This window comes from Sebastes fasciatus, chromosome 19, assembly GCF_043250625.1.
Source record: "Sebastes fasciatus isolate fSebFas1 chromosome 19, fSebFas1.pri, whole genome shotgun sequence".
Lineage (NCBI taxonomy): Eukaryota > Metazoa > Chordata > Actinopteri > Perciformes > Sebastidae > Sebastes > Sebastes fasciatus.
In genome coordinates, this window is record NC_133813.1 from 845,259 (window position 1) to 858,392 (window position 13,134).

Consider the following 13,134-nt stretch of genomic DNA (forward strand, 5'->3'; position numbering starts at 1 on the left):
CTGTGTGGTGGTTGTTTTGCATTTCTGTGTGGTGGTTGTTTTGCGTCTCTGTGGTGGTTGTTTTGCATCTCTTTGTGGTGGTTGTTTTGCGTCTCTTTGTGGTTGTTTTGCGTCTCTTTGTGGTGGTTGTTTTACATCTCTTTGTGGTGGTTGTTTTGCATCTCTGTGGTGGTTGTTTTGCGTCTGTGTGGTGGTTGTTTTGCATTTCTTTGTGGTTGTTTTGCATCTCTGTGTGGTGGTTGTTTTGCATCTCTGTGTGGTGGTTGTTTTGCGTCTCTTTGTGGTTGTTTTGCATCTATGTGTTGTGGTTGTTTTGGGTCTCTGTGGTGGTTGTTTTGCGTCTCTTTGTGGTTGTTTTGCGTCTCTGTGGTAGTTGTTTTGCATCTCTTTGTGGTTGTTTTGCATCTCTGTGTGGTGGTTGTTTTGCATTTCTGTGTGGTGGTTGTTTTGCGTCTCTGTGGTGGTTGTTTTGCATCTCTTTGTGGTGGTTGTTTTGCGTCTCTTTGTGGTTGTTTTGCGTCTCTTTGTGGTGGTTGTTTTACGTCTCTTTGTGGTGGTTGTTTTGCGTCTGTGTGGTGGTTGTTTTGCATCTCTTTGTGGTTGTTTTGCATCTCTGTGTGGTGGTTGTTTTGCATCTCTGTGTGGTGGTTGTTTTGCGTCTCTTTGTGGTTGTTTTGCATCTATGTGTTGTGGTTGTTTTGCGTCTCTGTGTGATGGTTGTTTTGCATCTCTGTGTGGTTGTTTTGCATCTCTGTGTGGTGGTTGTTTTGGGTCTCTGTGGTGGTTGTTTTGCATCTCTTTGTGGTTGTTTTGCGTCTCTGTGGTAGTTGTTTTGCATCTCTTTGTGGTTGTTTTGCATCTCTGTAAGGTGGTTGTTTTGCATCTCTGTGTGGTGGTTGTTTTGGGTCTCTTTGTGGTGGTTGTTTTGCGTCTCTTTGTGGTGGTTGTTTTACATTTCTTGTTGGTGGTTGTTCTACGTCTCTTTGTGGTGGTTGTTTTGCGTCTCTTTGTGGATGTTTTGCGTCTCTTTGTGGTAGTTGATTTACGTCTCTTTGTGGTGGTTGTTTTGCATCTCTGTGTGGTGGTTGTTTTGCATCTCTTTGTGGTTGTTTTGCATCTCTGTAAGGTGGTTGTTTTGCATCTCTGTGTGGTGGTTGTTTTGGGTCTCTTTGTGGTGGTTGTTTTGCGTCTCTTTGTGGTGGTTGTTTTACATTTCTTGTTGGTGGTTGTTCTACGTCTCTTTGTGGTGGTTGTTTTGCGTCTCTTTGTGGATGTTTTGCGTCTCTTTGTGGTAGTTGATTTACGTCTCTTTGTGGTGGTTGTTTTGCATCTCTGTGTGGTGGTTGTTTTACGTCTCTTTGTGGATGTTTTGCGTCTCTTTGTGGTAGTTGATTTACGTCTCTTTGTGGTGGTTGTTTTGCATCTCTGTGCAGTGTTTTTTTTGCATCTCTATGTGGTGGTTGTTTTGCGTCTCTTTGTTGTTATCATTACACATCTCTCTGTGGTCAATTTGTTCCTTTTTGGTTGTTTTTGCGTCTGTGATGCGTCAGTGATTCTGTTCATCTACTTCATTGATGATTTACCAGAATCTTTTTTTACCCTGCTATACAACATCGCTGATTTGAGTCCTTTATCTTTATCTATTCGACCTTTCATCTCCTTCAGTTTCTGGACCTTCTCTGTGTCTCCTTTCTCCGTCATCTTCTCAATCAGGTAGTCCACGTAGGCATGAGTGGACAGTGAGTCCACATTCAGGGCGATCTGCTCCAGTTTGATGACATGCTGGAAGGACTCTGACAACAACTGATCCTTTTCTTTCTGAAGTCTGTCCATTTCCTTCTCAAGAGTTTCCAAAAGGCTCATCTTGCTCTCACTTCCTGCCTTGTTCTTTACATATTTTTCTTTCAGATCTTGTAGGGTCTTTTTAACTTTCCTTGTCGTGGTCACATAGATCCACTTTTCATTCACATGATCTGATAGAGGACACTTCCCGGTGCATACAGTGCAGCGGCCATCTTTAATGACCTCACAGTGTTCTGGGTACCAGGCCAGTCTGCATGGATAGTGACAGTTCTCTTTACATTCATTACAGGTGACAGCTCCTCCATAATTTAACCCAAGCGCCCACCATCTCCCCTCATTGACAGGTACTGTACATGTGTAGGGCTGATCAACGTCTACTGTGAAGTTCTCATTGCTCTTCATCTCTTCTTCATGTTTCTTCAGAGCTTTCTGAGTCTGTTTTATTTCTCTCTGTTTCAGTTCAGTCAACTCCATCCTCTCTTGCAGGTTTTGGATGCAGGCTGCCAGTCCGGTGCGTATATCCAACACATCAACAGTTATTTTCAGGTTCTGAGGTGACGTTTCTTTCAGGTAATCAGTGAATTGACCCATTTGGTCCTTTGTTAAGTCCCAGGTAGCTTTTAGAGCAGCCTTATATTTCTTTGTTTTCTGTTTGCTCTGGCGGTTATTGAACATAAAATGAAAAGGCTCATTGTCTTCATCTTTGGCACATTTGAAGTTTGCATCTTTGAGGGCCTCTAGAACATCTTCAGGTGTCACACCATCGGAGTGTGTGAGGAGGGCTACAATGTTCTTCTCCATGTCGTTTCCAAACAGAGACATCACTGAGTTAAAGATGTACCTCAGTCGGTCACTCAGTCGATTCACACCTGCTTTCAGCACCAGACCCACTGCTGTAATCTCATGAACTCCGTCGCTTAAGCGGAACAACTGAAATAATCTTTGATCGACGGTGGCATCTTTTTCAGTCCCTTTGGTGTCTCCGTATCCAGGAGTATCGATGATAGTCAGAGAGTACGGCAAAGTTTTACCTTCAAAGATCTCGTACACGATCACATCTGATGTCTGAATTTCTGATTGATTTTTCTTCTCGTCCTCTACGATCTGAAACCAGATGTCGTCCTCCCACTCCACTCCTATGGCGTAGTTGACCAGAGTGTTGATCAGAGTAGACTTTCCTGTTCCGGTTTCACCCACAAGCAAGATGGTTTTGTTTATCTTGTTTGGATCTTTAACACCCAGAGTCACTCTCTTTAGAGTAATTCCCTTTACATTTCTTTGGTATCAGCTGGTAGACAGCAGGAGATCCTGGAGGGATCACAACTTTGCAGGGGATGTCATATTTTGATGAGGTGTTTCTGTAGAAAAGTTAAGACATTAATTCAAAAATTACAAAGACTACTAATGTAAAATGCCATTTAGTGTAATAACAAGGCAAAAGTGAGCATGGCTCATTTACCCCCGCTCACTGCTTGACCCCTACTAAAGTAGGGCCAAAGGTTTTGCCCTTTGGAACTAATGCAACGAGTTCTACTCCGGAAACAAAATTGAAGTGGGAAAAAAAAAATCCGGTTTTGGCCAAAATTTCAAAAGTTTTGGGCACCCTGGACTTCCAACCCTGAAAAGACACAACTAGACTACACTGTCAACCATCCTACCAAATTTAAAGTTCCTAAGTTAAATAGTTTCAGAGTTCTACTGTAATAATGTAATATTGCAGTAATTTAATAATGTAGTAATAGGGTTAGGGTTAGTAGTAATGTATTGATGTAGTAACGTAATGTAGTAATGTTATAATGTAGTAATGTGGTATTGTTATAATGTAGTAATGTATTGATGTACTCTAAAACTGTTTACATTGGTGTTACTCACGTTGCCATGGTAACGTCTTCACAGCAGCTTGATGATGGAGCAGCGTCTGAGTTCTCTGGATGATAGAAAAACTAGTCAGTAACCTTCACTTCCTGTCAGCTGTTCTGATGTCATCAGATACTGAACGGTAACCGACAGGATTAAACACTGAAGGGCCACGCCCGTCTAGTCTGAGCCCAACTTCTACAGACTTTAGCATTTCAGAAAAACAATAACATTTGCATTATTATCGTATAGAATGGTAAACCAGCAGCTGGTTAGCCTAGCTTAGCATAACGACTGGAAACGGGGAAATAGATTCACATATTTAACTTTACATGTTTTACTGGGAACTGTAAAATATTAGATATAGACCAGTATCGAGTCAGTGATGAGCTCTCTATGAATTTCTGTTGTTAAAGTAAACATGTTATTAATTTCTGCTTCTGTCTGTCTGGAAGAAAATCTAAAAAGTGAAAGATGATGTTTTTAAAGGATTTCTAGTCAATGTGCTAAATCACTAAAAAAACAGGTTTGTTCCTTAAGGCTGAGAAATGTTCAGTCTCATGTTTCAGAATTATTGATTCTGAATGAAAACTCAATGAAAGAAAACAATTGTTAACTTAAAGTAGCATGTTCAGTTATTAGTTATGTGTCTAATACATCTCTATCTGGTGATAACTGCTGATGGGAACATTTTAAAGAGTTCTTACCTGTGCTGTTGGTCTCTGATGATGATGATGAGACGGAAGAGACAGAGTTTCCTTGTTGTTGAAAGGTGCTTTTATAGTCTGTTGTCACGTGATTTCAGAGAAACAGTTTGATTTCAAGATAAAGAGGAAGGGATGGAGGGAGGAGAGTTCTCTTAGATAAATTACGCCTTTATTAACCCCCAAAGAGAAAAGCTCAAAGCCATAAACAATTATATAGAAATATATAAAAATACAAATATCTTCAGGTGATTAGAGAGAAAGTCTGTCTTTATCTCTAGACTGATGATAAATGTGTCCTCATTTTACTCTCTTAACTTTCTGTGTGAGCCGTGTTATAAAAGGATTTAAATTCATCTGTTTCAGTTTGTCCAGCAATAAATAAGGCTGAAGAGTATTAAAAGCTGAACTAAAAATCAAGGAAAGTGAACGTGCATATGCCTTAGTATCTTCCAGGTGTCTAAGGACTAAGTGAGTGATGCTACTAACTGCATCATCAGAGCTCCTTCCTCGTCTATACGTAAACTGACGAGGGTCTAACTCTGGGTTCACCGCAGTTTTCAGACATGATATATTTTTCAAAACATTTCATCACAATAGAGGTGAATGCTACAGGCCTTTAGTCATTGTTCTCAACTGGGTACTGGTACTGGAGTGATAACAGTATTCCATGGTGCAGGGACCGTGTGTGAGTCTAGAGAACGCTGGAGGAGGTGACACCAAGCCGGACTATAAGCTCTTCAACACAAGGTTTTAATAGCCGGGCAGAGATCCCGTCCGGTGTGCTGGATTTGTTGGTGCACAACTGACGGAACAGTGACTACACCTCGTGGCTGTCCACCTCCTTATGGCCTTATGCTCAGATCAACTGTGAGAGAGTCTAAAACAATATTGCACTGATTAGAGATATCATGTGTCTTTAGCTCGGTTCCATATTGGTGACGGATTTCATTGAGTTTTCTAGAGTTCATAGTAGTAAAATGTTGTTCTATAATGTCCTTCTGATGTTTCCTGGCTCCCTTTAACAGCAGATTAAGTTCCTTTTCTACAGTTTTTAGCTCCACTCGATCATTGTGTCTAAATGCTGCCTTTTTCCTATCAATGCATTCCTTAAGTTCTTTAGTATTGTTCTTCTGAGGTTTATTCAACTTCTTCAACTTCAACTATTTCTTCCGTACGTTTTTTTGCCTTCAACTAGTCCTGCATACTTTCAGCTACAGAAACCGTTCAGCTATCAAAATATTCAGCTCTTTAAGGACATTAGTGCTATGACTTGACTTGTTTCAACTATTTATACTTTTTAAAATATTAAGCTTTTTAAAAAAAAAATGTACAATGTAACTCAATGGAGAAAATCTTCAAATCCTCTTAGACCTACTCCACTTTGAAATGCTACTGCTTCCGCATACTTTCAGCTACAGACTTCATTTAAACTTTAAACGGGTTACAAGTCTTTGAACTATTAAGCTATGATTCAGCTTTTTGATAACTTTTACAGTTTTTCATTTATCGCAGTTTACGTTTTATGAAATTTTCAGACCGTTTCAGATTTTATAATGGGTGTGTATTGCGTGGGTCGTTAAGGGCTAGAGTGTGTGACATCATCGTTTAGAGTGCGGGAAAGCTTTGAAATCTTTTGAAAATTTTCCAAACAAATTGCTCCCTAGCCCACAATTTTCCCTCTTAATAGATCATTTTTTTCATCAAATTGTATGAAATTTTGTGCCGGTCGCAGTCATGTAGCTATGGAATCAGTCGGACTTACACATTTGTCTCTAGGGTCCCAAAAGTAAGAGTAAGTCCATCAAGCCGCTCCATAGAGAGCAATGTTAAATCAGACGGGAAATGTCTGACAGAAAGTTGACAATGGCACTTTTCTAACCTGCTCCCATGATCCCATTTTTGACACCACACACAAAAAAAACGACATCAATGCGTTCGGCAGAGACGCTTCTCTCTGATGATGACATTATTTTGCCGATTGGACTCACGGTTTTTGTCTGAGAGACACTTTTATGACATGTATGTCTCTGGTTAACTCCTATTATAAACTGTCTCTCTGAGGGTGCAGTGGCCATCGCCACGGCAACTTCAGATTGCTGCTAGACAGCTGATTCACATTAGCCAATCAGAGCAGGCTTACTAACACACACACACACACACACACACACACACACACACACACACACACACACACGGTAACTGTATCTTAACAGGGAACTCAGGACAAGTTTTTTTTATAAATAAAATCTCTATAGAGTAACTCTATTTACTATATTTTGTCTAACGACTTACAGTTTTAAAAGTTCTAGCTGCTACTACTACTACAACTATTACTAATACTACTACTGTTGCTGCTGCTGCTACTACTACTACTACTATTACTACTACTGCTTCTGTTCCTACTGATTCTGCTACTACTACTACAGCTGCTACTACTTCTGCTACTAATACTAGTACTATTACAGCTGCTGCTCCTTCTGTTACTACTACTACTACTACTACTAATACTACTGCTACTACTACTGTTACTGCTACTACTACTACCAGTGATGTTACTGTTACCACTACTGCTTCTACTGCTCCTGCAGCTGTTCCTACTGCCTCAACTACTACTACTACTGCTCCTCCTCCTTCTGCTACTACTACTATTACTACAACTCCTACTGCTACTTTCCACCCAAATACCACTTTCTGTGTAACGACTTATAGATTTTAAAGAGACAGTCAGTCAAAAAACTATTTCTGTACAAGCACTTAAAATTTTAAAGGTTTATTTCACCCAAACACTACTCTCTCTCTCTCTCTCTCTGTCTCTCTTTGTGTTTAGCAATGCAGTTCATCTGTCTGATATACATACAAAGCATTTCTTCTTGACGCCTATTCAGGAAAATTCAAATTGACCACTTTTGACAGTATTACAGTTTAGCTTCCAGCTTTTCTAGCAATGTATTTCAGCTCTTAGCTTCTTTAGCTAATGCAGTTCAGCTTCCAACTCTGCCAGTTGTATATTTCATCTTCTAGGGTTTTCAGCAGTGCAGTGCAATGCATTTGAGCTTTGAACATTTTTAGGCAAGTAATTTCACATTTCTGCATTTTCAGCAATGCTTTGCGATACATTTCAGCTGTCAGCATTCCCACGCATTTTCAGCAGGAAATGCATTTTCTAGTTATATATGGTTTACTGTTCGGGTACACAGTTATGTCCTTTTTAGTAAGTACACTGTACTTTTCTTGTCAATGTGTGAAACCCAAAGTGTTTCCATCCTTTACTTGATGTGTAGTGTTTACCACGCTGGATTTAACATGTGAGGTCGTATCCACGCTGACCCTCCAACGGCTTAGACTTCCTCATTTCGGCTCGCTGCAGTTTGTTTTGGTTGAACAGATATGACGTCACGTTACTCAGACTACAACATTAAAAGTGGTAACTTCCTTCTACCCCCACACAGACTCAGATGAAGCAGATACATCCATTCTGGTGTTAAAACATCTATTCAGAAATCGTAAAAAGAAAAAGAAAAGAATCACAACACACAGGTGAAAGGATTATTTTCCGCCCCTAGTGTTTAGGAGAACAGTCCATATGAACGACACTGAGGTGGAATAAATCACTTTGTAAGTGGACAGTTTCCTGAAATGTCCAAGTTCACAAACTGTGACGTATATTGACGCTGAACTTACCTTTGAATTCTCTCTTCTGTTGACAGTCGTGCAGCATCAGTGTTCTCCTAACTTAAACGTCTCAAATGCATTCAGTGTGGAAAATACGACCAAACGAGCTTCAAGTGAAGGCAGCACGTTGCTCCACATTTCATAACCTCCCATCATAAACCAACAGCACGGAGGCATTATTGTCCTAGTCATGTGTTTTGTTGGATTTCATTAGTTCAGTTTGTTTGTTTAGTTTCTGGTTGTCTAAAGTTTTGGGATTATCTGCTTTAATGTGAAGTGTTACGTTTTATTGATTTATTTTATCTTTCTTTAAATTGATGAAACGTCTCGTGTTTTCTGTTTAGTCAAATCAACTTTGTATTTTGTTGATATTAATGAGAAACATTTTTCTGTTCTATCAACTCAAGACGGCATTAAAATATTATGTATCAGTACATAAATTAAGGTTTATATATATATATATATAGAGAGAGAGAGACAGTCCTACCACAGCAGCATCCAGGTGATGAAGAAGAAGTCCTCCTCAGGTGAAGAAGAAGAAGTCCTCCTCAGGTGATGAAGAAGAAGAAGTCCTCCTCAGGTGGTGAGGAAGAAGAAGTCCTCCTCAGGTGATGAAGAAGAAGAAGTCCTCCTCAGGTGATGAAGAAGAAGAAGTCCTCCTCAGGTGATGAAGAAGAAGAAGTCCTCCTCAGGTGATGAAGAAGAAGTCCTCCTCAAGTGATGAAGAAGAAGTCCTCTTCAGGTGATGAAGAAGAAGTCCTTCTCAGGTGATGAAGAAGAAGTCCTCTTCAGGTGATGATGAAGAAGAAGTCCTCCTCAGGTGGTGAGGAAGAAGAAGTCCTCCTCAGGTGATGAAGAAGAAGAAGTCCTCCTCAGGTGATGAAGAAGAAGAAGTCCTCCTCAGGTGATGAAGAAGAAGAAGTCCTCCTCAGGTGATGAAGAAGAAGTCCTCTTCAGGTGATGAAGAAGAAGTCCTTCTCAGGTGATGAAGAAGAAGTATATATAACATATATACTGTATGACAGCTTTGTTTTCCCCCACGGGATAAACCGGATGTGACGTTTTGTGGGCGTTTCCATGGATGGCGACTGTATTGAATGAAATGTTTGTATATTAATTATACAACAGATAAACTGTAAGGAAAGGAAAAGATGAATAAGAAACAAAAGAAAAAAGAAAAGAAAATAAAGCAGTCTCTACTATACCCAACTGCACAGTTGGCCAATTACTTATTAAAAATGATTATTTATTATCTTATAAAGAATGTCTTGATTAAATCAAAATGCCTTTTAAACCAAAGGAGTAAGCTGTTGTTTTGTTTTCTGTACCAGGAAGTGTCCTCATACTTCTATGAAACCCTGCTACTGTTGATCAACCTTTAATTCAGAAGATTGTGTGGAACATATTTATATTGGAGGTACTAATATACAAACAAATATATTATGAACACACTGTTGTGTTTCTGTCCCTTCATCTAACCCAGGGCTCAGCAACCTTTACTATCTAAAGAGACACTTTAGACAACAAAAAGGAGCCGCAAAACATTTGATCATCTCCTCCGTCTCCTACTGTCTCATACTGTCACCTTCTGTCTCCTACTGTCTCCTGCTGTCTCTTACTGTCTCCTACTGTCTCCTACTGTCTCCCAGTCTCATACTGTCTCCTACTGTCTCATACTGTCACCTTCTGTCTCCTACTGTCTCCTGCTGTCTCTTACTGTCTCCTACTGTCTCCTACTGTCTCCCACTGTCTCATACTGTCTCCTACTGTCTCATACTGTCTCATACTGTCTCCTACTGTCTCACACTGTCTCATACTGTCTCCCACTGTCTCCTACTGTCTCATACTGTCTCCTACTGTCTCCTACTGTCTCACACTGTCTCCTACTGTCTCACACTGTCTCCTACTGTCTCCTACTGTCTCACACTGTCTCATACTGTCTCCTACTGTCTCATACTGTCTCATACTGTCTCCTACTGTCTCACACTGTCTCCTACTGTCTCACACTGTCTCCTACTGTCTCATACTGTCTCCTACTGTGTCACACTGTCCTTCTGTCTCCTACTGTCTCCTACTGTCTCCTACTGTCTCATACTGTCTCATACTGTCTCACACTGTCTCCTACTGTCTCCTTCTGTCTCCTACTGTCTCATACTGTCTCCTACTGTCTCACACTGTCTCCTACTGTCTCATACTGTCTCATACTATCTCCTACTGTCTCCTACTGTCTCACACTGTCTCCTACTGTCTCACACTGTCTCCTACTGTCTCACACTGTCTCCTACTGTCTCATACTGTCTCCTACTGTCTCCTTCTGTCTCCTACTGTCTCCTACTGTCTCCTACTGTCTCATACTGTCTCCTACTGTCTCACACTGTCTCCTACTGTCTCATACTGTGTCACACTGTCTCCTTCTGTCTCCTACTGTCTCCTACTGTCTCCTACTGTCTCATACTGTCTCCTACTGTCTCACACTGTCTCCTACTGTCTCCTTCTGTCTCCTACTGTCTCATACTGTCTCCTACTGTCTCACACTGTCTCCTACTGTCTCATACTGTCTCATACTGTCTCCTACTGTCTCACACTGTCTCCTACTGTCTCCTTCTGTCTCCTACTGTCTCCTTCTGTCTCCTACTGTCTCACACTGTCTCCTACTGTCTCACACTGTCTCCTACTGTCTCACACTGTCTCCTACTGTCTCATACTGTCTCCTACTGTCTCACACTGTCTCCTACTGTCTCCTTCTGTCTCCTACTGTCTCCTTCTGTCTCCTACTGTCTCACACTGTCTCCTACTGTCTCACACTGTCTCCTACTGTCTCATACTGTCTCCTACTGTCTCCTTCTGTCTCCTACTGTCTCCTACTGTCTCATACTGTCTCCTACTGTCTCCTTCTGTCTCCTACTGTCTCACACTGTCTCCTACTGTCTCCTTCTGTCTCCTACTGTCTCCTACTGTCTCACACTGTCTCCTACTGTCTCACACTGTCTCCTACTGTCTCATACTGTCTCCTACTGTCTCCTTCTGTCTCCTACTGTCTCCTACTGTCTCATACTGTCTCCTACTGTCTCCTTCTGTCTCCTACTGTCTCACACTGTCTCCTACTGTCTCCTTCTGTCTCCTACTGTCTCATACTGTCTCCTACTGTCCTCCTTGTCTTCACACGCGCTGAGTCTTTTGGCGCCATTAAAGCGGCAGATCAAACGGAGCTAACTAGCTTAAACAGTGTTTCACTTCACGCTCATAAAATGTCAATAAAACTTAAAAAACACTCGAAATTAGGTTATCATATTAATAAAACAGAACGGAACAACTTGGTAAACATACCTCATCGTTTGAGTATGAAATACTTATTTCTTTACCTGAAAAAGGGGGATATTAGTGAAACTCTGGACATGATGCTTCCTCTCTACCTGCTCCAGACAGGACCTCATAGGCTGCTTCTCATTTCATCATCTTTCGCCTCCTCGTCTGTTCCAACGCTCTTATTGCATCGAGGAGCGAGGATCGAGGAGGCTTGCCGGAGGAGCTATGAGCGAGGATACACCAGTGTCTCCTCCACGGAAGTCTTTTACCAACCGACACGCCCCCTTATTGGATATCAGTCACTGATTGGACGCTGCTGCCGATCAGACTGATCTGATAACTTAACCTCTCAACATCACTGGAGTTTCATACCGGAGTGAAAACAGATCACAGATTAAACGTTTTATAGTTTAGTTGTCTTCTGATTCACCATCTAGTTATAATCTGTGTTAACTGAAGCTCTGAGCAGCAGCAGAAGGACCTGCAGTATCTCTGCTTCACACACCGTCAGTGAAGCAGCCTGTCAGTCAGAGGGGTTTATAAGACCTGACAAACTGACTTAAAATAACTTTCTGCATTTTTTAGAATGATTTGTCTTTTCATGATCTGTTATTTCCCCCGTTAACTTTTATTAATGATTCTATTAAAGTCAGAGAGAGAAGGAGAGTCTGTCTGTCAGCAACAAACACCTTTTACATCATTTATCCTCATTCAGTCACATGAGGCTGATGATTCCTGAACGTCGGGTTTGATATACATCATTTACATTTTCCCTTTAGCCTAATAAATAATGTCCAGTGTTCAAAAAACACCATAGTCATATTCTGAGTTATTAAATAATTAACTCACAATCAGAATATCAATAACTACAGACGCTAATAATGAATAAATAATGTAAAGTTATTGATCCAGTAGAGATGGTTCCTGAGCCTCTAAGCAGGACTCAGTAGAAATACAGGCTGCAGCTTGCACTTGTCTTTATTAGTATTAGATCAGTTCAGACACAAACAGCTGTTAAAGCTGACTGACAGCTGATCCAGATGTGATCAGCTGCTGCTGTCATCAGAAACGGACGTCGCTTCACGTGACGCTTCAGAGGAAACGACATTCCATTGCTCTCAAAACGGCTTTCCTCGTTTCCTCTCTCCTCGCATGCTTTCCTCGTTTCCTCTCTCCTCTCATGGTTCCCTTGCGTCTCTCCATGCTTCCCTGGTGGGAGGGAATAAGACGCAAGGAAAAGACGCAAGTGAGGGAAACGGGGATGCAATTAAGAGCTTTGGCATGCACCCAGAGAACGAGCCTCCTCTTCATCTCACAACAGACTCAACAGGTAGATCACAGATGAGCTACTGACATTTAGAGTGTTTTTTTTATCTTTTTCAAAAGACTTTGCTTTTAACACTCAAACCTTTTAAATGTTTCAACCCTTCATGAATTTCAGCTGTTTTTATGACCCATTTAACAATGAATTAATCTTTTATGTCAATACAACAGCTTTAATTGCCTAGACGATAACGTTTCTCTCTGTGGAGCTCCGTCACTTCACAAGACACGGGAAACCTCTGTTGGTCTGGAGGAGCTGCAGCAGTTATTACAAAAATATTTGTAAAAAGTGTCTGACAAATATGTGAAAATATCCAGAAAAAAAAATCTGGAAAATATCCCCAAAATATCGGAGGCGTCCGGAGCGACTCGCCGCCTCTGGAAACTCTCTAGAAACTTTAAACTATACGTTGTTGATCTCAAATAAAGACAGATTCATCAACTGTGTGGATTATTTCTCTCATAA

General features: G+C 40.9%; 1 protein-coding gene across 1 annotated transcript; it reads right to left on the bottom strand.

The window, feature by feature from the left end:
- Positions 1-1,016: 1,016 nt before the first annotated feature.
- On the bottom strand, positions 1,017-3,683 carry LOC141757808 (uncharacterized). The gene is made up of 2 exons (XM_074618650.1): positions 3,676-3,683; positions 1,017-3,079 (listed from the first exon to the last, which is right to left on the bottom strand). Exons 1-2 carry the CDS (start codon positions 3,681-3,683, stop codon positions 1,564-1,566), a joined length of 1,524 nt encoding a protein of 507 aa, XP_074474751.1. The 3' UTR covers positions 1,017-1,563.
- Positions 3,684-13,134: the final 9,451 nt, after the last annotated feature.